Source organism: Ambystoma mexicanum, chromosome 7p (genome assembly GCF_040938575.1).
Source record: "Ambystoma mexicanum isolate Mex_15411 chromosome 7p, UKY_AmexF1_1, whole genome shotgun sequence".
NCBI classification, from domain to species: domain Eukaryota; kingdom Metazoa; phylum Chordata; class Amphibia; order Caudata; family Ambystomatidae; genus Ambystoma; species Ambystoma mexicanum.
The window spans coordinates 753,838,703-753,864,054 of record NC_090939.1 but is presented as its reverse complement, the minus strand read 5'-3'; the positions used below and the strand labels follow the sequence as shown (position 1 = coordinate 753,864,054).

The 25,352-nt window shown below is 49.0% G+C and overlaps 1 protein-coding gene across 2 annotated transcripts in view; it reads left to right on the top strand.

Annotated features, from left to right (window-relative positions):
* The window catches only part of LOC138526301 (E3 SUMO-protein ligase RanBP2-like), a 1,824,256-nt gene that overhangs the window by 985,623 nt on the left and 813,281 nt on the right, over positions 1 to 25,352 (top strand). For both annotated transcript variants that reach the window (XM_069636876.1, XM_069636877.1), the window contains exon 18: positions 13,034 to 13,172. In XM_069636876.1, the coding sequence (XP_069492977.1) occupies positions 13,034 to 13,172 (139 nt within the window). The remainder of the gene's footprint in view (positions 1 to 13,033; positions 13,173 to 25,352) is intronic.

Here is a 25,352-nt window from a genome sequence, read left to right as displayed (position 1 = left end):
TATCACCCCGGGTAGAGTAGCCAACGGGTATGGGTTATATATCAGTTTTCATATTTTGTCCCATGCCAGTGCAGTGCTGGCCGCTGGGCTAGCTAGGCACCCCTGCATCACGCCACAGTGGGGGAAGTAACAAGGACCGGCAATCCATGTGTCCCGCCACGTGCCACTCAATTCTGATATGTGGGAGGGGAGAGCTATAGGCAAACCAGAATGCTGCGTAATGTGCATTTGCCGCCAACCAGTATTTCTCAAAATCAGGGGCAGCTGGTCCGCCCTGATCGTAAGATCTTGTGAGCGTGGCCCACTTCAGTCTTACTGCTCCAGAGGCCATAAGAATTCATTTATCGCAGTTCTTCAGCAAACATTGAGGCATCAGGCCATGGGACGTTCAAGAAGCCGTAAAGTAGCCGTGGTAGAACTATCATTTAAAGAAGTAACACCCTTTCAGCGAGAGTTATTGGTAGCTTGGCCCAGTTGAGCAGCTTTGGTCTGAGTTGTTGTAAATAGGATCCAAACTTTGGTCGTAAAATGAGACCACCCCAAGATATTTTATTTCATCGGAGACCTGAGGCAGCCTCAGTCAGGGGGAAGAGCTCTGATTTGGTGCAGTTGACCCAGAGCCCAGACAAGTGCCGAAACTGGAGGACATCTTGCATAATTGGGGAAAGGTTTTTATCCGGGTTCTGGATGTAAAATAGGGCATCATCTGCGTACAGAGAGATGATTTCAGGGGTTGGGGGGGGGGGCAAGATAGTCACACCTCGCTGCAAGCATGTTTTAGCTGCATCAAGTCTGCCAGAGGCTCGATGACAATTGCAAAGATAATGGGAGAGCGGGCAGCCTTTCCTGGTGCCCCTGCATCTGTCGAAAGGGAGGGAGAGCCTACCATTGGTACAGACCCTGGCCACCAGCAATGTATAGAGCAGCCGCACCCACGAGATAAAGCAAGGCCCAAATTTGCACATCTCGGGCACTGTCCAGAGGAAACGCCAGGACACTGAATCAAAAGCCTTCTGCACATCAAGCACAGCGGCAACCACGTCGGTGACTGGATCGATCCATGCCAGAATGTTAACTAATCATCTAACATTGAGAGCTGTGGAGCGACCTGGTACGAAGCCGGACAGGTCGGGATGCAACAGGTGGGTCATATATGGGGCGCGTCGGATGACCAGTACCTTTTGCGAAAATGTTAACATGCTGTTAAGTGATTAGGGACGGTAGGAGCCACAGTGGGTGGGGGGTTTATCAGGCTTGAGGAGAACAGTGATGACTACCTCCCTGAGAGTGGGGGGTTGAGTGGAGTACCCCGATTGCACAGGATTCGTCCCATAGTGCAGATAAATGGGGCACCAGAATGGATTTATAGCACTTGTAGAAATCCAGTCTAAGGCCGTCTGAACCCGGGGCCTTGCCAGTGGGAAGATCCTCAATGGCATGCGTAATTTTGTCTGCCCCGGTTGGGGCATCAAGGGTGTCCCTGGTATCCCCAGAGAGCTCCGACAATGGGAGACCATCCAGGAATGCATCTATCTCTGAATCATCTGCGCCATCTCCGCCAGCGTAGAGCATCGCATAAAAAGAGGGGTAGGTGCCCACCATCCTCCTGGCACACCACCCTAGCCAGGAGCCTGCCAGTGCGCTCCCCCTCTCATATTGTCTCGCCATCCCAGGGTTATCTAGGAACTTTCGGTCCCTCTCGGCATGTCCCCTAAAGCCGTCGAGTACCTCTTTGATCTCACTGAGGGCAGTGGAGTCCAGGTGGCTCGCATAATGCGTCTTGAGTTGCTTAAGGTGAGTCTCGCTCTTTTGGATGGACCAGCGTATCGCCCCAAGAATCCCTGACTCCTTAGCAAGGGCCACCCCACGGATGTAGGCTTTGAAGGCCTCCCAGAGTGTGGCCTGGGAGTCCACCAAGCCAGTATTTATTGTAAAATAATCACTCACACATTCCGTGAGCTCGAACCTAAACATCCAGTAGCGCCTGCGCTTTGAGCCTCCCGAGGCGCTTGGGGGTCTGATGGTCACTCCAGACCATAGTCAGGGTGATTGGTCTGAATACGGGACTATATCTGAGTCAACTATCGAGTTTATCTGTGCCCCTGAGATAAGCTAACAATCAATTCTAGAGGGCGAGTTGTGGACAGCAGAGTAGAAAGTGTACCCACGGGACTTGTGGTGTAAAAGTCTCAAAGTCCTCAAAACCAAGCCTGGCCTGTCTTTGAAGCACGGTGCGGGCCGCCCCTGACATTGTCGGGCTCTGCTTCCAGACCTGTCCAAATCAGGGTCAACTAGGATATTGCAGTCACCCGGTAGGGCAGGAAAGTATGGAGCAGGCGGCAATAGCATCAGAGGGGGCACCCCAGGAGGTGTCTGATGGTAGGCGCGGGCCCCCGCGGGGCAGCAGGCTCTGCCATGCGGCACACGTCCAACACTGGCCAGCAGCGGTCCAGGTGCACTGGAAAGCCCAGGAGTCAGTCGAAGCAGTGGCCAGAACCTCCAAACAGTTTCTAAGCCGTCTTCATAGCATGTGATGCGTTGCAAGGATACTTAACCTGCAACGTTGCGGCCACGGTCAGCAGAGCCTACCAACTAGGTGGCCATCTTGGTCGCATGCGAAACAGCGCCCCGTTATTACATATATTTCAAATGGATTGTGTCCTCAAACGTATTCCTCATCTTAGATGTATTCGCCCAGCTTTAGCTGCTTTAGACATTTTTTCTCGGCAGAGGGCGCCCGTTGGCCTCCGTTCCGGCCACAGTACGTGTTGCTTCGGAGACTCGGCGTGCCTTGATAATTCTGTGATGCAGTTATTGTGAAGTAGATATTCGAGATGTCCTCGTCGTCAACCCCGACTACCCTGTGTTCGGTGTTCAAGAAATGTAAATCCTGCGGGTCCAAAATGTCGATCACGGATCCGCACCGAGAATGTCTGTGGTGCCTCAGTGAAGGGCACGACATTGAGGCCTGTACGAAGTGTCAGGCAATGAGATAGGAAGGGAAAACTACAGGTAGGTCGAAAAGCCTCAAGCGTCAAGTCGAGATCCCATGAGGAGACATCTCCTCGACGCGAAAGGCAAAAGCATAGGTCTAGGTCCCAAAGTGGTTCACACCACTCTTAGTCTTCGAAGAAAAAGTCTAAAAAAAGATGCCACTGGTCCCCTTCCACCTCGTTTTCAGACGAATCCCCCAAGAGAATGAAATGCCCCACAAAACATTCTTCCTCCGAAGAATGGGAAGCATTTAGAAGTAAAATGATGGAGGTTTTTGAAAAGGCTAAGCCTCGGTCCGCGCCTTCCTCGGAAGCCCACGGAGAACATTACCGTTCTGACTCTTGCGCACCCTCGAGCCCGTATGATCGAAGGAGGAAAGATCGGGAAGTCCTTAACTTCAATTTTTGAAGAACAAGAGAGATCTGAGGAGGAGGAAGAGGTTCCTTTTGGCTTAGAGTATGGCACCCCTAATGTCTGATTTCTGAGGAGAGCAGAATGAGGGATCTAGTGGAAACCTTGCATAACGCAAGTGGAATTGACGCTTCACCTGAGACAGATTTTGGCAGACCAGAACCAGGGGAACATGCCAGTCCCTCATACAAGCAGCTGATGACAAAGGTGGTCAATTATTTAGGATGGGCTAAACCACCAACTCATTTCATCCAGGATGACCTGACTGACATATTGGATCATGGCCGCACCGAAGATCCGATTTTACCCTTCAATGTAGCCTTACAAAATAGGGTGGACAAAAATTGGGAGACCACAGACTCAATTCCTCCTGTGAATAAGTCCCTCACTTCAAAATACCCCCCTTCCAGTAGCGACCCGGTCTATCGGTCCAAACACCCTGCTCCAGAGAGTCTGGTGGTCCAGGAAGCCACAGCTTCAAGTAAGGTGGCGTACCCTTCCATAACTCCGGATAGGGACGACAAGCGTGTGGATGGTTGGGCACGCAAGGTATTTTCAGCTGGGAGTAAAATCGGCCAACTCCACATGTGCCTTGGCAACATTTTCATACACTCTCTGGGAGTGCATTGCAGTGGCGGCGGCGTACATACCATAAGGGGAAGAAAGGGAAGGATTCCTAGCCATCGTTGGAGATGGAAAGGAGGCCATGCAGGAATCCCTTCAGTCTGGATTGGACACTGCAGATAGTGTGAACAGGTCCATGGCCACTAGCACAGTGATGCGCAGATTTGCCGGGTTGCGAGTCGGGTTTCGCACCAGACGTGCAAAGCCGTCTTTTGAACATGCCCTTTGACTGGTCTCACCTTTTCGGCAACAAGGCTGACGAGAGCCTTGAGAGGTTGCAGACCTCAAAAGCGGCTGCCAAATCTTTAGGAGCTGCTATTAGGCAACCCCAGCCTTTTCGTGCATCAGGACAATCTTGGAGGGGACGATTCTAACGTTATTACTTCTCATATGGAAAAGCGAGAGGAATGGCCAGTCAAAGAGGCAGGAGAAAAGCAACTCTTGGTGGACGAGGAAAACGTGCTAAGCCAGCCCCAGCTGCAACCTCTTTGCCATCAGCAGCTGCAGCAACGCCACAAAACCATTTTGAGGACTTGCATCACAAGACACCTGTAGGAGGCAGGCTGTCACAGCATCTGTGAGAATGGCGAGCCATTACTTCAGATGTTTGGGCTCTTGAAATAATAGCCCAAGGTTACTGCCTTCCTTTTCTAACGCAACCTCAAAGCAATCCACCGGGGAGACACTCTTTGAAGCTTCCAGACCCGCTCCTTCAGCAGGAAGTTTTAACCCTGCTAGAGAAAGGTGCTATAGAACCTGTACCTGTACCTGCACCTGTAGCGGAGAGAAACAAGGGATGGTACTCCCCATATTTTTTGATCCCCAAAAAGGATGGAGAACTGAGATCCATCTTGGATTTAAGAGGCTTGAACAAGCTCCTCAGGAAGGACAAGTTCAAGATGGTTACTCTTTCTCAGATCCTTCAGGCCCTTCAACTTCAGGATTGGTTGGTGTCATTGGACCTTCAGGATGCTTATTTTCATGTGCCAATCCATTTCAAGCACAGAAAATACCTGAGGTTCTCAGTTGGCGACTCGCATTATCAGTTTTGAGTCCTACCATTCGGGTTGACCTCCGCCCAAGGGTCTTCACCAAGTTGATGGCAGTGGTGGCAGCGCACCTCAGGAGAGGGGGGATTCACGTTTACCCTTACGTGGAGGATTGGTTGATCAGGGCGCCTTCTGCCGAGCAAGCCCTGAATCATCTGAAAGTCACCTGCCACTTCCCCCACAGACTGAGCTTCTCCCTCAATTTCAAGAAGTCACAAATGGCACCTTCCCAACAGCTCCAGTACATAGGGGCTGTACTAGACACGTCCAAGTCGAGGGCTCAAGACATTCTTCAGATGGTTTCCAAATTCCAAAATGCCCAAAATCTCCAGGCCTACGACTTCTTGAGGTTGCTTGGCCTCATGGCAACCTGCATTTTCCTAGTGCCAGAAGCACGCCTGTGGATGAGATCCCTTCAATGGGCTCTAAAGACTCAATGGTCCCAGTTCTCAGGACAAATGACGGATCTCCTTCATATTCCGAACAAGGTTTGGCAGGATCTTCTGTGGTGAACTTGCACAGAGAACATCCTAAAAGGAGAACATTTTTGGCAACCATGGCCGGAGATTACAGTACTGACGGATGCCTTACTCATGGGGTGGGGAGCTCATGCCAATGATCTCACAATCAGCAGTCGTTGGTCTCCATCGGAGTCCAAACTACACATCAACCTTTTAGTGTTGAGAGCAATCAGACTAGCGCTGAAGGCTTTTCTGCCATCTGTCAAGGGAAAACATTTCCTGATAATGACAGACAAAACAGTGGCCAGGCATTACCTAAACAAAAGAGGTGTAGGTCTACCTCTGTGCAGAGAGGCAATGCGGATCTGGTATTGGGCAATTCAAGAAGGAATCTCCTTAACGGCAGTTCATCTAGCCGGGGAGGAGAATGACGCCGGACGCTCTGAGCAGGCAGAGTACGGTGTCCCACGAGTGGGAACTTGCTCAGGATATCCTTCAGGAGATCTTCAGCCTTTGGGGAACCCCTCCAGTAGACTTGTTTGTGACCAAAATCAACTGGAAGTGTGAAAAGTATTGCTCAAGGGCATTTCCCCCCAGAGGAGCCCTAGGGGACGCGTTCGTGGTGGAGTGGAACTTCCCACTGTTATACGCGTTCCCTCCGATTCCTGGCATCCCTCAAGTGATTAAGAGATTGAGGCGGTTCAGAAACCGCATGATCATAATTGCCCCAGATTGGGCCAGGAGAACGTGGTACCCAGACCTTCTAGACATGTCCATCTGTCCTCTCTTACGTCTTCCTCAGAGAGAGGACCTTCTCTCACAAATGGAGGGCCAGGTTCTCCATCCAGAGGTCAGGACTCTCAACCTTCATGCTTGGTATCTGAAAGGCTGAGATACAAGGATTGGGACCTTCCAGATGACATCATAGAGGTGCTGCGTTCGGCGAGAAGGCCAGCAACAAAATCTTTGTACCGTTGCCGCTGGAAGAAGTTTTACAACTGGTGCAGGGAAAAGAATGTTGATCCTTTTCTGTGTCCTATTCCAGAAGTATTATCTTTCCTCTTATCATTGACACAGTGTTCTCAATGTTGGGACCATTAAAGTCTATCTTGCAGCGCTTTCCATCTTCAAGCGCTCTTCGGAAGAGTGTTCCTACTTTAAAATTCCTTTGATAATACAATTCTTAAAGGGACTCGCCAATATGTTCCCTCCTTCTTCTTTCCAAGTCCCAGTTTGGGACCTTAATCTGTTTCTAAAGTTTGAAATGTGTGCCCCTTTTTGAACCCTTGTCGACATGTCCATTAAAATTACTAACGTGGAAAACAGTTTTATTTGTTGCTTTAACATCTGCACGAAGAGTGAGCAAGTTGCAGGCACTGTCTTCTGGGCCACCCTATACTGTGTTCCACAGGGACAGAGTTGTATTGAGGGTTAAACCCTCAATTATTCTGCCCGCGTTCTATCCTCCACCTCATGCCAGTAAGGAGGAGGAAAGATTGAACAGGCTGGACCCGAGAAGAGCTCTAAGCTTTTACATTTCTAGGCTCTCCAAGCTTAGAGTGGATAATTAATTTTTCATTGGCTACACCGGAAGGAAATTAGGCCAATCAATGTCAAAACAAACCCTATCACGTTGGATTGTGCTTTGCATTTCAGACTGCTACAGATTGGCGGGCAAAGATCCACCAGAAGGCTTGAGGGCCCATTCTACCAGAGGCATAGCCTCTTTGACAACCCTTCAAAGAGGTGTTCCCATAAAATCTATTTGTGAAGCAGCATCTTGGTCATCGCTGCACACTCTTTCTAAATTCTATAATCTGGATGCTTCCCCTCTAAAGATCTTGCTTTTGGTGAAGCAGTATTATATTCAGCTATATAATTAAAAAATTTTTTTAAAAAATGTGAAAAAATCTACACCCTCCTGCAGAGAGCTTTTTAGACTGCTTTGGGAGTCTATCGAAGATGAGGAATACATTGGAGGACACAATCCATTTAAAAACAAGTTACTTACCAACTGCTAACGTTCTTTCGACTGGATGTTCATCCAACGTATTCCTCATTGCCCTCCCATCCTACCCCTCTGTAGATTTTCCAGTGTTATTACCACTTCAACTCTCGCAAGGCTAACACCTGGCACCCTACACTATCTATACAGCAAAAGCAGGAGGGGAAAAACAGAACTGAGGCCAACGGGCGCCGCGTGTTAGGGAGAATTCTCTGTATAGGCTAATTTCCCAAACCTAGTGAGTCCCCCAGCAGCTTTGCTGGATTTTTTTTTCTCCTGCTAAGAGTGAGACTCTTTTTCTCCCACTCTTAGGCATGATTTGAGAATGTCCTCTGACTTTGCAATGTGTTTCATGGGCTATGGGGTCTTTTACTCTATAGGACTTCATGTGTTTTTGGGATGTGTGTTACACAGCACCCTCAGTGCAGTAACACAGGGGTGTCATAGTGACCCCCAAACATAGACTCCATACCCTTGGAGTGACTACTGTCTCCCAGGGCATGTAAATTCACCATTGACTTTACTAGTCTTAAATTTTGAACAGAACCAGTGCAAACCATCATATTGTGGAAGTACTGCTAGGGGTAATTAGATTGCCCCTGGGTCTGTTTTTCGAGGGGGCACTGTGCAGTCCCCCCTCGTCGAGTTTCTGGCTTTTGGCAGTGGTTACCACGCAAAATATTCCACCAGAATATTTCCTATGGGATTTCCCCATTCATTTTAAACGCACCACTTTTTTGGTGCAATGTTAAAGATACCGCCGGGTTATTTATTTAATATTTCTTCCCCGGTTGGGTCTTTTTGCCAGGACTCGGTTTTAAAATGGCGTTTGTGTTCGCCTCTGTAACTCCAACCCAAGTCGAGCCCTTTGTTCCACTTTTGGCAGGCTTCTGCACAGAAGCCTCCAAAAGTGGTGCCACTCTGTCTGGGTCTACAGGATGTGTGGGAGGGAGGAATAGGCACCCTGGACTGAGTTGCCTCGGCAACTCACGTCGCACTCTTGTGTGATTGGCCCAGTGGTGAGCCGCCCGGCTCACCACTTAGCATGTTTGAGTGACAGCTAGGACTGGTGAATGGGGGTTTTCTGCATAAAAGCAGGGCTTTGGGGACTGGAACTTCAGAAGTCGCCACATGACCTAAAGAATCCGAAGAGGGAGAAGCTGAGCCGACCTGCAACGACGACACCACCGGTGGAGCCCTGCTGAACCGACTCACCACTTCCCATCGACAGAGAAGATCATCTTCCTGGAGAGTCTTCTTCCTTTGAGCTGGTGGGGTTAACCAGTTTGCCCTCTTGTCGCCTTCCTGGATCGTCTCTTGGTCGAATCGCCCGTGCCAAGCACCCCGGCGGCCGGATAGCCACGCTTCACCACTACCGCGAATAAAAGGGTAGTACCTTTTAACCGGGAAACTCTGCAGCTGGTTTCTTCCCTGGCAGTGCAACGACCTCCAGCTTTCCTCCACATCGAGATCTTCTCTTCCCCTGGACGAAGCACCGACTTGCACCCGCTGCCAGGAACAACTGCCCCCGCTGGAGCTTTCTCACCATTTCAGGTACTGTGTCCCGCCTGGTCTCCCTTGCAACAGACTGTTCAAGGTGTCCCGTAAATCCTTGACTCTCTATCCTGGGGTGACCTGGGACCTGTTAACTAACTTTCTGAACTGATCCAACTCCTTTTTGAACTATCTGCAAAGACTTTTAAAGTGTACTTCAACTGTGTGATCTTGGGCACATTCCGCCTTGCCCTCTCCAAGAGTGGGCCTGGCCTATGAACTTTCTTTCTCTACAGTAGACTCTGCCTTTCTTGACTTGCTGTGGTTCTTTTAAACGTGTTGGTATTGTGTGCTTTCCTAATTATGCCTTTTCCCTCCCTTTTTAAATAATTATTGGAGTGCCATCTTGGTTAAGCGCTCACCTCTGTATTGATAAGTGGTGTCCTTTTCCTAAGACTTGTCGAATAATTAATCAGGGAGGTGTATATATTTCTAGTGACTGTGTTTGAACTTGCTTGACATATTAGTGCCAGTGTATTTTTACAAGTGTTTTTAAATAAATAATGCTATACTTTTATACCCAAGCTCTGGTCAGTGTTTGCTTGTGCTACTGTATTTTTGTACCTAATGTATATACTCTATATACTGCCTAACTCTTCTTGAAAGAAGTCTGACTGCTCAGCCACAGCTACCAGGTAAATATGGGTGGTACAGACTGCTACCAATTGGGTTTACTGCCAACACCTGTAGTCTTAAACTTTTTGCAGTGGTCCCTAAGGGAACTGCACAGGTTTCTGCCTAACAACGCGCATGCTACTTGTATACCTGATGACGTCGCCCTCGACGGAGGCCTTCGAGGGACTTTGACTCGACGACATCGATGCACGGCGCCCTCTGCCGAGAAAGAATTTCTGAAGCAGCTAAAGCTGGGCGAATACATCTAAGATGAGGAATACGTTGGAAGAACATCCAGTCAAAAGAACGTTACCAGTTGGTAAGTAACTTGTTCTTCTGTTGGATATCTGGGGTCTGCCTAACATGTGCTGTCCTAAATTCCTTCCCCAAAAATTAAGTACATATTCGTCTTTTTGGTTTTAACTTTCAATCTTAAAATGTTAGGGGGGTGGCTAGACTAATAGTTGGTCTTACTCGACAATCCTACAAACTGAACCCCATTTCAATGTTAAAATTGCCATAGACAATCCCAGTTCATCTTGATATATTTTATTTGTAACACGCTCGTACAAAAGTGTTTCAGAGCGTGGAAACCCTTAGCTCCATCAGCATGAAGTCAAGATTATTTCAATGCAGTCACCTGCTCAATGGCCCCCTGGCCAAAGTGTGGATTATAGAAATTAACAAAATGTATTGTTTTCCCATGTTGTCATTCACTGTTAGAACCAGAGTTTGTTCATATTCAGACATGTATACTGTCACAATCAGGAAATTATGTATTGTAGTTGGGGTAATTTGCTTACCTGAATGCCACCCACGTTAATTTGCCCTAGCTGGAAGAGCAAATGTCATTTTACCATTCAGCTTGTGCTACTCAGGATCCAAGGTTTCTTGTACAATGGTTAAATCATGACCTATATTACCTCTTCTCAGTCATCGCCTGTAATTTTATTTTGCATACTAGATATGAATGATCCAACTAATGACTCAAGGTGCTACCTTCTGACTTGCCCATGTTCAACAAAGGAGATTCCCGTTCCTTTCATGAATCCTCTCCTTTTGGTCTGGGGCTTAGGGTTCTTATTTCCCAGCATGCAGCGATAGGCCACACCCAATGTCTTTCGGATTGCTCCAGATCTTATATTTCCACCCCCTTCAGCTGTACCGTTTTACATAGTACATTAGCTTTTTTTCAGGGAGTGTACCGTGTTTCTTTGAAAGAAAGCGTACACCGGTTGATAACATGATGATCGTTTTTTTGCATGCTTACTCCCTCCTGAGTAAGACCACTACACTACACTCCTAACCTCTCTCCCAGCTGCCCCTTCATTACATTTTCCTTTTAATTTTTATTTGTTGAACAAGTGTGCACACAACATAGTGTTCGGTGCCCATGCTCCTGTCCAGGTTGCCAAGGATCCAAGTTGTGTTCAGAAGGTGACAGGTGGCACTCGTAAACACCCAGCATGCTCAAGTCCTTTTGGGTGTGCTACTGTCTGAATTTGTTCCTTTAGTGCCTACAGCCTGCTTTATTCCATGCTCCCTTCTTAACCAAAAGACGACCGAGGAGAAGACCTACTGGTAAGCAGTAAAAACCAGAAGGTTTTCTGCATAAGTGTGTTTTTGAATTTGATGCGTGTAGGGTGTGTATGCTAAAAGCTTTTAGTAAGTCTGTATGGGATGTATGTAGTATGTGCATGCTAGTATTGGAGTGTGTGTATGTCCGTGTGTCTGGCTGAGATTGGGGTTATCTGTCTGGATATGTATACGATGCTTGAAGGCAATCCATGGATTGTGTGAATGTGTTTGTATGTTGGTGCAGGGAAAGGGAGAGTTGGAATTGAACAAATCATTTACAGTGTGCCTCATCACGAGTTGGGCTGTATCTGAGCTGTAATACCGCCCAACTGTATTAGCCATATGCGCCCACCGGTCTGGCGGTAATATCACGGTTTGGACGCTAACTGTAAGTCCCCATTAGACCCAGTGGGGAGAATTTTTGGCTCAATTACCGTGCGGTAATACCGCAGGCTGTAATTGCGTCGAAAATGGGCATTTTCTCAGTGTTTACCCCCAACTCTGAGCTTGGGGTAAACACGCCAGACTTCTGATGGGGCCTGCCGTTAAATGCTGCCGTAATACCGTTACCGCAGCATTTAAAGCTACCGCCCAACTCCCTTTACGACCATAGATAAGTGCTGGCCACACCGTCATGAACATTTTCTAAAATGGTCCTGTATGCCGTTAGTTACATGGCATTTACTGTATTGTTTTATTTTTCACTAGAGAACCATTGTAAATTGTATGGCCTTTTGCCCCATTTTCCCAAACACTGTGCAACACAATGCATCATTTCAGCACATTATTTCAGAATATTGGACTGTGAATCATTTAGAATCCTGGTGCCACCTCAAACCGCCAACCCTCACTGACACCAACAGCTGCCTCTAACACTGCATACTTACATACATTGATGCAAACCTTGCCCTAGTGCTAACACAGTGCAACCTTTCATTTGCACCATTAATCTGGCCTTAGATAGGAATGAAATATATATTTTTCTTAATGGTTGGCGTTTTAAAATAGAAATCGCCCCTGTATTTGGGGGTGGAGGGGAATAGGGGGTATTAGCGGCACGCCCGCACAAGCAGAGAAAATGTCCCCATCTCAGCCCCCGAAACTGGAGATATCTATTGGCACCCTTAGGTGCTAAATGTTTTTGGCCTTTTTTGGTTCTTTTTACAGGAAAGCATCTCCAAGCATGTCAAATTCTCATAAGAAGAAACCACTAATAAAAATAAGGTTCTAGTCCCATAAGGTTATAGTCCCATATTTCATGAATGATTTCCAGGACCTGGTATCCAGCGAGGTGGGGGTGGCAGGTGTTTGAGGTTCTGAGTTGAGGGACTGAGGCGGGGTCGTGGCCTGGGCACTAACCAACACAAAATAAAAGTGATCCCGGAGGGAGAGGCACAGAGGTGGGAATAGAATGCTAACTTCATTGTCGTGTTCCTTCCTGGACTCCTATTAGGCCAGCACCTCTTCTCTGGTGCTGATGTTTAAGACAAACTGCTGTGTGATCCTGTCCATTGGCTTTTCAGTATTTTTTTTGATTTAATGAAGATGATCATGATTAAGATCTTCACCTCATAGTTGGTAGCCTGGTCAGGTACTTGGATAATTGTAGCCTTTGAGTGTATGTGTATCGTCAAACTGACTTCCAGTTATGTGCTTGTATTGTTATTTTTCATTGATGGTAATATAAGCGTGGATATAAATGTTAAAAAAAAATGCTATTTTAAAAAAATCTTTTCTAACAGAATGAAGTAGAAGAACTGAAAAGTAATAATTCCAACGCAAATTTATCTCCTCATCGATGGCCTTCTGACAGTTTTGCACCAGAGCCAATAGCAGACAACTATCATGGGGCACAGAGCTTCCACGGAGCTCCACTGACAGGTATAGAAGCTCCTGTTCGGTATTGCAAATAATTGTATACAATTACTTCATAATATGTAGTGTACACCTTTGGCATTTACGTTGTGTAAAGTATTGTGGATCTCTTGTGAATATTGTGGATGTGATTATCGGCTCCTGACAACGGTTTACTTGATGTGAGGCACTAACTTGGATGCCAGTGTAAAGTAAGAAATATGTTTCAAATAGCCATTCTTTTCCTCGCTCCGAACATGTAACTGGTTTTATCCTTTTGAAAAAAAAGTTGAATTTGACAGATGGGGGCAACTGGGCCCACTGAGTATGCCTATTCCAAATGGATTGTGCCCTCCCATGTATTCCTCATCTTTAGATATGTTGTCTCCCAGCTCTGCTGCTTCGGAAACATTTTTCCCCAGAGGGCGCTGTGTTCGAGGCCGCAGAGACGTAGTCCCTCGACGGCAGCCCTCGAGGGTCACCGTCATCCGCTGTATAAAGGGCTTGAGCAGCGCCCGTTACGTCAGTTCCGTTTTTCCGAGCAACTCCTTTGTGTCACGAACAGCGCATCAGGTTTTTTCTCGACGATGTCCTCGTCATCTATTCCGACCATACTCAAGACAGGGTTAAAAAAATGTCAGAAGTGTGGTAGGAAAATGTCAATAACCGACCGCCATCGGAATTGCCCCTGGTGTCTCAGCCCAGACCATCGGGTTGACGAATGCGGTTCCTACCAGGCCATGTCCAATAAGGCTCTTAGGGAATGTAGAGGTAAGCTGGCGGTTGGGGAGGAAACTTACAAGTCTTCTAAAAGACAAAAAAAGATTTGGATGAATCTAGTCGAAAATCTCGACATGGCTCGAGGAGTTGGAGGTCGAGATCGAAGAGTCGCTCGAGGAAATCCTCCTCGTCTTCGTCTAAGAAGTCAAAAAAGCAACGTGTCAGGTCTTCTTCCTCCTTGTCCTCTTCTGAGAGGAGAGTAACTGATCCATCGAAGCACGATTCCCCTGAAAAATGGGAGGCCTTTAGGGCTTTGAAGCTTAAAATATTTGAGAAAGCGGCCCAGACCCCCTCGAAGATGCCGCTTGGTGATCATGTCTCTACCCACTCAAAGTGACAGAGGGAAATCAAGATCTAAACACGCGAGAGCCGAAAAAGTGTCAAGCGTGTCATCAAGGGAAAGTTTCCCGATGCCTCATACTAAGGCAAAACCTCTGGTGCATAAATCGATGGTAGCAGAATCGACATCTGCGTCGAAGTCGAAACTCGACTCGACACAGTCGACGACCATTGCATCGAAACCAAGGCATTCATTGATCCCGATACCCAAGTCGACGCCATTGCCCATGCCTAAGTCAATACCAGTCTCTTTACCTGAAAAAGCTTTACATCCTCAACCCAGACAGGAATTTTTCAGATCCATGTCATCCATTTTTGAAGAACACTCCTCTGAAGAGGATGTCAATTCAGCTGGAGTTAGGTTTGGTGCCAGAGAGGTCCCTGAAGAGCTGGTGGACCCGAATTCCAAAATAACAGATCTTTATGACTGTCTACAAAATGCCAGTGGCCTAGACACTTCACCCGAAGTGGAATTTGAGAGACCAGACCCTATAGATCATGCTGATCCTAGTTATGGAAATCTCATGGGAAGGGTCATTGATTTTATGGGTTGGAAGGCAGCTTCCCAAATTTCGACCAGGATGACATGACGGACATCCTGAGTGAAGGTCCTCTAAAGGATCCTGTTCTTCCATTCCATAAAGCACTTCTGAAGAGGGTGATGGTATATTGGAATACTCCTGATTCTATTTCAGCAGTAAATAATAAATGGGTACCAAAATACAGGCCATCTTTATCAGATCCGAAATATTTATCTAAACATCCCTCCCCTGAAAGTCTAGTGGTTCAAGCTGCAACCTTCACTAGGCAATCAGCTTACCCCTAAACGCCACCAGACAGGGATGATGCTTGGGCCCGGAACATTTTTTCTCCGGGCAGCATGGCCCTTAAATCGACTAATGTAACTTGTACTTTAGCAAGATTTACATATACCCCGTGGGACTGCATAACATCGGCGGCTGATCGCATCCCAGAAGGTGAGGAACGGGATGGTTTCCTGGCTATAGTAAAAGGTGGTAAAGAGGCTATGGAGGAATGCCTTCAGTCAGGGCTGGACACTGCTGATAGTGTAAACAGGTCCATGGCATCTAGCACGGTCCTACGCAGGTTTGCACAGGTAAGGAAATCTGGCTTTGCACCTAATGTGCAATCTAGATTACTTAATATGCCCTTTGACGGCTTGAGGTTGTTTCGCAGCAAGGCGGACGAGAGCTTGGAGAAGCTGGAGACCTCAAAAGCGGTAGCAAAATCACTTAGTGCCGCTATAAAACAGCCTCAACAACATTCTTACGCAGGCTCATCTTCCTGGAAGAGTTGCCCCTTTCGTTTTTACTCCTCTTTTGGAAAAGGGAGGGGGCAGGCCAGTCAAAGAGGCCAACAGAGAAAACCCTTTCGTGGTGGAAAAGGGAGAGATGCTAGATCAACCACAGCAGCGGCTACTACCTCCTCAACCACTGCTGCACCCGCTGCAAAGCTGCTTTAAGGTCTTCACCCACAAGATCCAGGTGGGAGGCAGAATCACTCAGTATCTGGACGAATGGAGAGGCATTATGTCAGATGCCTGGGCACTAGAGATAGTGACCTATGGTTACTGCCTTCCTTTTCATCAAAGATCCCAAGATCATCCACTGGGAGCCAACTCTTTAAAAATTCCAGACCCGCTCCTTGTGCAGGAGATTTTAACCCTGCTAGAGAAAGATGCAATATAACATGTACCTGTAGCGGAAAGAAACAAGGGTTGGTACTCCCCTTATTTTCTCATCCCCAAAAAGGATGGAGGATTGAGACCCATCTTGGACTTAAGAAATTTGAACAAAATCCTCAGGAAGGGCAAGTTCAAGATGGTGACCCTTTCTCAGATCCTTCAGGCTCTTCAGCTTCAGGACTCGCTGGTTTCATTGGACCTTCAGGATGTTTACTTTCATGTGCCAATCCATCTCAAGCACAGAAAGTACCTGAGGTTCGCAATTGGTGGTTCTCATTATCAGTTTCGGGTTTTACAATTTGGGCTGACCTCCGCCCCGAGGGTTTTCACCAAACTGATGACGGTGGTGGCAGCAAGTATCAGGAGAAGGGGGATTCACATCTACCCTTACCTGGACGATTTGTTGATCCGGGCAAGTTCACCTGAACGAGCCCAGAAACATCTGGCCTTGACCTGCCACTTCATACACAGGCTGGGCTGGATAGAGGAACATCCAATCGAAAGAACGTTAAAGTTGGTAAGTAACTTGTTCTTTTAATGGACTCCTTCCTCCAACAGATTGCACATCTATGATAGCTATATCCCAGTGCCAGCTGCTCTTCGCAATCTTTTCTTCTGCCAAGGGGCACATTGAGGCTGTGCCCGACACTTCTGCATGCCCGCACCGAACATGTCGGTGCCAAAGGCGCAGTACCCCATTGTCAGGTTCCCTTAGTCTTGCACGGAGGTAGCACGAACACCTGCCTCCCCGTTGGCTCTTGGCACCTGGGAGGCTATGATTAACCACAGACCACCGCGACCCGCCGGGGAAAGAGGGTTAGAGTCCACGGTTTGGATGGGTAGGGGGAAATTAGTGTAACCGGATAGAGGGTTAAGTTGAGGTTGTGGATGGGATAGGGGAGTGGGGAAGGTATTCTATACTGTTTCCTTCTGAAGTGTTGTCATCTCTGCCCATACATCCCTGCACACTCTCACAAGCTCTAACACTTGCTTTTCTGTGCTGTCCCTGTGGTTTGCTTATGGAGCACCTAATACAACATTACATCATGGTTTACATTACCCCTTGGTGCTGTCTCATGCACTTGATATTACAACATTACATCATGTTGCACAAAGACCGTTTTGAATGTACTTTTCAACAGTACTACAATTGGAATGCACTTAGCTTCGAGTTTGTGGTATGTGCGGCTCTCCCCCACGACCTGCTGTCCCCAGGGGTGTCAATCTGCATTGATACGGAGCTCCGCTACAAAGAAAGGACACTGAGTTTTGCGCAGCGGAAGCGAAATTACAACATAAGCGGACATTAGCAGGGTTCCGCCAGGACATACAATCAGTAACATTTACAGTAACAAAAATCGCTTTGAGGGGATTGTGTCCTCCGACTTATTCCACATTTTTGACAGGTAATTACCACAGCTGTGCTGCTTCGGAATCTTTTTCGGCGTAGGCGTCCTGCGTCGGTGACGTTGATATGCTCCCTCGAGGACCTCCTCCGATGGTCGACGTCACCGGATGTTATAAGTAGGACACACAACGCCCATAGCCTCAGTTCTGTTTTTTCCGCGAGCATGTTCGCTTCGAAATCTCGGCGCGCCTCGGTTCTCTCTTGTGAATCGGTTCTTCGAATATCGTTGTGTTAATACGAGAATATGTCTTCGTTGTTAGGGAGAATTCTCTGTAAAGGCTAATTTCCCAAACCTAGTGAGTCCCCCAGCAGCTTTGCTGGATTTTGTGGGGTTTATTTTTTTCTCCTGCTAAGAGTGAGACTCTTTTTCTCCCACTCTTAGACATGATTTGAGGTGTTCCTTTGACTTTGAATGTGTTTTATGGGCTATGGGGTCCTTTACCCCATAGTGCTTCATGTGTTTTTGGTATGTGGGTTACACAGCACCCTCCGTCCCGTAACCCAGGGGTGTCATAGCGACCCCCAAACATAGACTCCATACCCTGGGACTGACTACTGTCTCCCAGGGCATGTAAAGTCACCATTGGCTTTACTAGTCCCAAATTATGAACAGAAACTAGTACAAACCATCATATTGTGGACGTACTGGTCGGGGCAATTCGATTGCCCCGGGTTCTGTTGTTGGAGGGGGCACGTCTGCGTCCCCCCTGATCGAGTTTTGGCTGGTGGCAGTGGATACTACTTTCTATATTCGACCGCAAATATTTTCCTATGGGATTTTCCCATTGTTCAAGGCTACCACTTTTTAATATAGCCTCGAACATACCACCGGTTTATTAAATTAATATTAAATCACCGGTTGGTAATTTTTGCCGAAACTCGGTTCCAAAATGGCGTTTGTGTTCGCTTCTGTGACTCCAACCCAAGTCGGGCCCTTTGTTCCACTTTTTGGCTGGCTTCTCCACAGAAGCCTCCAAAAGTGGTGCCACTCTGTCTGGGTACCACTGGGGATGTGGGAGGGGGTTTAGGCACCCTGGACTGAGTTGCCTTGGCAACTCAAGTCGCACTCTTGTGTGATTGGCCCACCACTTACCATGTTTGATTGACAGCTAGGCTGAATGAATGGGGGTTTGCTGCATAAAAGCAGGGCTTTGGGGACTGGAACTTCAGAAGTCGCCACAGGACCTAAAGAATCCGAAGAGGGAGAAGCTGAGCCGACCTGCAACAACGACACCACCGGTGGAGCCCTGCTGAACCGTCTCACCACTTTTCCCGACGACAGAGGAGATCTCCAGTCCGGAGAGTCTTCTTCCTTTGACTGGTGGGGATAACCAGTTTGCCCGTCTTTTCGCCTTCCCGGATCATCTCGTGGCCGTCTTGCCTGTGCCAAGCACCCCGACAACCGGGATACCACGGTTTTTCCACCACCGTGAATAAAAGGGCCTTACCTTTTAACCGGAGAACTCCGCGGCTGGTTTCTTCCCTGGCAGTGCAACGACCTCAGCTTTTCTCCACGTCGAGACCATCTCTTCCTCTGGACGACGCCGTGACTTTCACCTGCTGCCAGGAACAACTGCCCCCGCTGGAGGATCCTCTCCACTTTGAAGGTACTGTGTCTGCCGGGCCTCCCTCGCAACGGTCTGTGTGGGGTGGCTCTTAAAGCTTCCACTTACCACTTGGGTTGGCCCTAGGCTGGCTAACTGAACTTTTCTGAGCTGACTTAATTCTTTTCTGAACTCCCTGCAAGACTTTTCAAGACTTTTAAAACTGTGTGATCTTGGGCGCATTGGTGCTCTGTTCTCTCAAAGAGGCAGCCTGGCCTCTGAACTTTTTGCTCACAAGTAGACTTGACTTTCCTGCCTTGCTGGGTGCTTCTAAAGTATTGTGTTGTGTGCTTTTCCTAATTTCTGCCTTTTTCCCCCTCCCTTGTTCTTAACTTATTGGAGTGCCATCTTTAGTTAAGCGCTCACCTCTGTCTGGAAATAAGTGGCGTTAACTAAGACTTGTCTGATAAGGAATAAGGGATGTACATCTAGTAATAGTGACAGTGTGTTGAATTTACTGACCTCTTTTTGTGCTAGTGTAAATTACAAGTGTGTCTTTAAATAAATAATGATATACTTTTACACCAAAGCTCTGGTCAGTGTTTGCTCGTACTACTGTGTCTCTGTACCTATTGTGTATACACTGCATAATGCCTAACTCATCTTGAGAGAAGTCTGACTGCTCAGCCACAGCTACCGGGTAAATCTGGGTGGTACAGACTGCTACCAATTGGGTTTACTGCCAACCACCTGTAGTCCTAAATCTTTTGCAGTGGTCCCTGAGGGAACTGCACAGGTTTCTGCCTAACATTCGTCTTCTGCTACCCCGAAGTCGGGCTTCAAGAAGTGTCGAGACTGCGGTTCCAAGATATGTCTGACGGACCCGCACAACGTCAGCCTTTGGTGCCTCAGTGAGAGCCACGCCACGGATGACTGCGACGACTGCCAGTCTTTGACGTCGAAGGCCTTGTGGGAGCGGAAGAAAAAGCTGTCGGCGGGTAGGGTTTCTAAGTCCGCTGGACTTTCGACCGACGATTCGAGGGGCGACTCTCCGGTCCGGCGTAAGTCCAGGGGGTCTCGTTCCAGGAGTGGGTCCCGCCATTCCTCAGCCTCTTCGAGGCATGCACGGAAGCGCCGTCATCGGTCGCCTTCCCCGTCCTCATCTGAGGACTCCGCCAGACGGCGGGTTGCTTGTCCCACCAAGCATTCATCTCCGGAGGAATGGGACTCCTTCCGTAAGGAGATAATGTTGTTTTTTGAGTCGCAGGGCACTGTTCTGACCACACCTTCGAGAGAAGCCGGTAAGGAACGCTCTAGGACCACCGCTCGCACGCCTTCGGGCTCGGGCAGTCGGCACGATCACTGGGAACCTTTTGAGGTCCCGGTCGGACAAGGAGGATTGCCATCGTGCCCGCTCCAGGTCCCGGTCCTCGGTGCCGTTGAGACCGTTGGGGCCTGTGAGGCCTTCGAAGAAGGCATCGATGCCATCGGCGTCATGTCCGTCGAGGGACTTTCCCGAGGCTCCGGCTCTGAGGAAGCCATCGGCGCCAAGGCTTTCGAAGGACATGCTCGGCCTCGAAGCTGCTGTCGAAGTCGTCGGCACCTCGGTCGACGTCGACGGCACTCCATCGACGTCCTCAATGCCTTGGGAGGAATTTTTGCCTGAGGTACCCCGGAGAGCTGTAGAAGCTCCTAGGAAGGCGCTCACCAAGTCTGTGCGGCCTATTCTCGACCCATACTCTGTTCCTCCTCCCAGGATGGACTTGTTCCAACCCTTTGAGTACATTTCAGAGGTTGAGGAAGGGTCTTTGGATGTGGTGCCTCCTGAGGTTCCTGATGACTTGTTGTCCGGACGTAGCCAGCTGGAAGACCTGCATCAGTCTTTGCATGATGCCAGTGCTCTTGATACCTCCCCGGAGGTTGAGTTTGGCAGGCCTGAGCCTGGTACGCATGCTGAATCTTCGTACAGGCGCCTCATGTCGAGGGTGATGGAATATCTGGGGTGGTCTGCTTCACCTGTGGATTTTCTGCAGGATGACCTGACAGATATCCTTGACCAAGGTCCACCCAGTGACCCGGTGTTGCCATTTCACATGGCCTTAGAAAGAAGGGTGGCGGCTTGGACTGTGCCGGAAAGTCTCCCGGCAGTGAACAAGTCTGCTGAAAAAATACCGTCCAGCCAGTGGTGACCCCTGCTAATTGTCCACACACCCTTCTCCGGAGAGTTTGGTGGAGCAGGCGGCGTACCCTACGATCTGTCCCGATAGGGACGACAAACGCTTTGATGGTTGGGCGAAGAAGGTATTTTCTTCTGGGGTTATGGCTTTAAAGGCAGCCAACTCAGTTTCTGCCCTTGCACCCTTGCAAGATTCACGCACGCTCTGTGGAATTGTGTAGTTGGCGGCTGAACATACTCCCGAAGGGGCGGAACGGAATGATTTTCTTGCCCTCGTTCAGGATGGCAAGGATGCCATGTGTGAGACCATTCAGTCGGGTTTGGATGTGGCAGACTGTGTCAGCCGGTCCATGGCGGCGAGCACCGTGATGCGCAGGTTTGCGTGTATGCGGAAGTCGGGATTTGCTCCTGATGTACAGTCCCGGCTTCTCAACATGCCCTTTGATGGTGTCCATATTTTTGGCAGCAAGGCTGACGAGAGCCTTGAGAGGTTGCAGACCTCCAAATCTGCAGCGAAGTCCTTGAGCGCTGCAGTGCGTCAACCTCCACCTTTTCGGCCTAGGGGACAGCAATGGAGGGGAAGCTCCTTTTGATACTACTCTTCCTTTAGTAGACCGAGGGGGGCTGCCAGTCAAAGGGGCCAACGCAGGAGTACCAGTGGTGGAAAACAAGGTACTCGAGGTGCCAAAGCCGCTCGGGCAGTTGCCTCTTTGCCCTCAGGCACTGCCGCAGCCACTTCAGCTCAGTCATGAGGCCATGGTTCGCCGGTTGGGGGAAGGCTGGCGCAGCATCTTGTAGAATGGCGTGCCATTACTTCAGATGTGTGGGTTCTGGAGATCATAGCCCACGGCTACTGTCTTCCTTTCCGGCAGAGGGCTCACGACAATCCACCGGGGAAGCTCTCTTTGAAGAGTCAGGATCCGCACCTTGCGCAGGAAATCAAATCCCTGCTGGAGAAAGGCGCCATAGAACTGGTGCCTCTAGCAGAGAGGAACAAGGGATGGCATTCCCCATATTTTTTGATCCCGAAAAAAGACGGAGGATTGAGACTGACCATGGATTTGCGTGGTTTCAACAGCTCCTCAGGAAGGGCAAGTTCAAGATAGTTACTCTTTAAGTCCTCCAGGCCCTTCAACTTCGGGATTGGTTGGTGTCTCTCGACCTCAAGGATGCTTACTTTCATGTGCCGATTCATCCCAAGCACAGGAAGTACCCGAGGTTCGCGGTTGGCGACTCGCATTTTCAGTTTCGGGTCTTGCCGTTTGGATTGACCTGCGCCTCGAGGGTCTTCACCATGCTGATGTTGGTGGTGGAAAGGGGGGATTCACGTCTACCCCTACCTGGACGATTGGTTGATCAGGGCGCGCTCTCCCGAGCAAGCCCTGGATCATCTGCCCGTCACCTGCCACTCCCTTCACAGGCTGGGCTTCTCCCTCAATTTAAAGAAGTCCCATTTGACACCTTCCAGCGGCTCCAGTACATCGGAGCAGTGCTCGATACATCCCTGGGGCAGTGTTTGCCTCCCCAGGTGAAGGCTCATCACATTCTTCAGATGGTGGACAAATTTCAACATGCCCAGAATCTCCCGGCGTTCGAGTTCTTGAGGTTGCTCGGCCTTATGGAATCCTGCATTTTACTGGTTTCAGAGGCCAGGCTGCGGATGAGATCTCTGCAGTGGGCACTCAAGATGCAGTGGTCGCAGTTCTCCCGCAGGATGTCGGACCCTGTTCAGATTCCGCCCTCGGTCGCCCAGGACCTTCTGTGGTGGGCTGTCGAAGGAAATCTGTTCAAGGGGGCTCCGTTTTGGCAACCATGGGCGGAGGTGACGATCGTGACGGACGCATCCCTCACGGGTTGGGGAGCTCATGCCAACGAGCTGACAGTCAGCGGTCATTGGTCTCCGTCGGAGACCAGACTCCACATCAATCTGTTAGAGCTGCGGGCTGTCAGGCTAGCCCTGAAGGCTTTTCTGCCATCTGTACGGGGGAAGAATGTCCTGATTATGACGGACAATACAGTGGCCATGCACTACCTCAACAAAAAGGGGGGGCAGGGTCACTCCCACTGTGCAGGGAGGCGATGCAACTCTGGTTCTGGGCCATCCAGCAGGAAATTTCGATCTCGGCAGTTCATCTGGCCGGGGACGAAAACGCGGCAGCGGACGCTCTGAGCAGGCAGAGCACGGTCTCTCACCAGTAGGAGCTGGCTCAGAAGTTCTTTTGGAGATCTTTGCCCTTTGGGGAACCCCACAAGTGGATCTCTTCGCCACCAGTGTCAACCGGAAGTGCGAAAGGTTCTGCTCGTGGGAATTTCCTCCAAGAGGAGCCTTAGGGGACGTGTTCGTAGTGGAGTGATACTTCCCACTGCTGTATGCGTTCCCTCCAGTCCCTGTCATTCCGCAGGTGTTGCGGAGATTGCGGTGGTTCGGTTCCCGGATGATCCTCATTGCTCCGGCATGGGCCAGGAGAACGTGGTACCCGGACCTTCTAGACATGTCCATCTGCCCTCCACGTCGTCTTCCCTACCGAGACGATCTGCTCTCACGGGATGGGGGTCGAGTTCTCCATGCAGAGGTCAAGTCTCTCAGCCTTCATGCTTGGTATCTGAAAGGATAAGTTATAAGGATTGGGACCACCCTGAAGACGTGATGGAGATGTTGCTTTTGGCCAGAATACCCGCAACTAAATCCCTGTACCGTTGCCGTTGGAAGAAGTTCTGCGACTGGTGCAGGGTACAGAATGTGGATCCTTTCCAATGTTCCATTCCTTTGGTTTTGTGTTTTTTTGCTTTCTTTAGCCCACAAGGGCCTGCAAGTGGGTACCATTAAGGGTTACCTGGCGGCGCTGGCCATATTTAAGCGCTCGTCTGAGGAATGTTCTTATTTTAAAATTCCTTTGATATCTCAGTTTCTAAAACGGCTAACTCATGTGTTTTCACCGTCACCTTTCCAGGTGCCGGGGTGGGATTTGAATTTTGTTCTAAAGTTCCTAATATGAGCTCCGTTTGAGCCCTTACATTCTTTCCTTTGAGACTGTTGTCCTTTAAAACTGTATTTTTGGTTGCGGTTACTTCCCCACGCAGAGTGAGTGAGTTGCAGGCACTTTCCGCCAAACATCCTTCACTGTGTTCCGTAAGGACAGGTTTGTCCTGAGGGTACGACCTTCCTTTCTTCCGAAGGTTGTATCGGAATTTCATCTGAGCCAGAAGGTAATTCTTCTGGCATTCTATCCTCCTCCACATCCTGGTAAGGAAGAGGAGAGGCTCCATAGGTTGGATCCTAGGAAAGCTTTGAGTTTCTATCTCTCACGGATGTCCCGGGTCAGAGTGGACGATCAGCTCTTTATTGGTTCTGCTGGAAGGCGTTTAGGTCAGGCTGTTTCTAAGCAGACCTTGTCTAGATGGATCATTTTGACGATCTCTGAATGTTATTGTTTGGCGGGGAAGGACCCTCCTGTAGGTTTACGGGCCCATTCTACTAGGGGTATGGCTGCCTCCACTGCACTACAGAGGGGTGTTCCGATTCGCAATATTTGCAAAGCGGCCACATGGGCCTCTGTCCATACCTTTGTAAAACATTATGCCTTGGACTCTATTCATGGGCAAGATTTGGCCTTTGGAAAGGCAGTCCTCTATTCTGCAATTTGATTAGGCATTCTAAAAAATGTCTAAATTCTTTCCCCACCTCCTTACGTTGGTACTGTTTGGGAGTCTGTCAAAGATGTGGAATACATCGGAGGACACAATCCCCTCGAAGAACAGGTTACTTTCTTACCTGGTAATATTCTTTCGATGGGATGTTCCTCCGACGTATTCCACATCGTACCCTCCCTACCTGCCCCTCTACAGAATTTCTTATGCGATTGCAGCTTCCGTTTCCTCAAGGAATTCTGTAGTCATTCTGGCAGAAGATTGGTGCCACGTTCTGGGGGAAAAAACTACAACTGAGGCTACGGACGTTGTGCGTCGTACTTATAACATCCATGACGTCGACCGTCGTAGGAGGTCCTCGAGGGAGCTCATCGAGACAGGACGCCTACGCCGAAAAAGTTTCCGAAGCAGCACAGCTGTGGTAATTACCTGTCAAAAATGTGGAATAAGTCGGAGGACACAATCCCCTTGAAGCGATTTTTGTTACTGTAACTGTTACTGATTGCATGTGCTGGCGGAACCCTGCTAATGTCCGCTTATGTTGTAATTTCGTTTCCGCTGCGCAAAACTCAGTGTCCTTTCTTTGTAGCGGAGCTCCGTATCAATG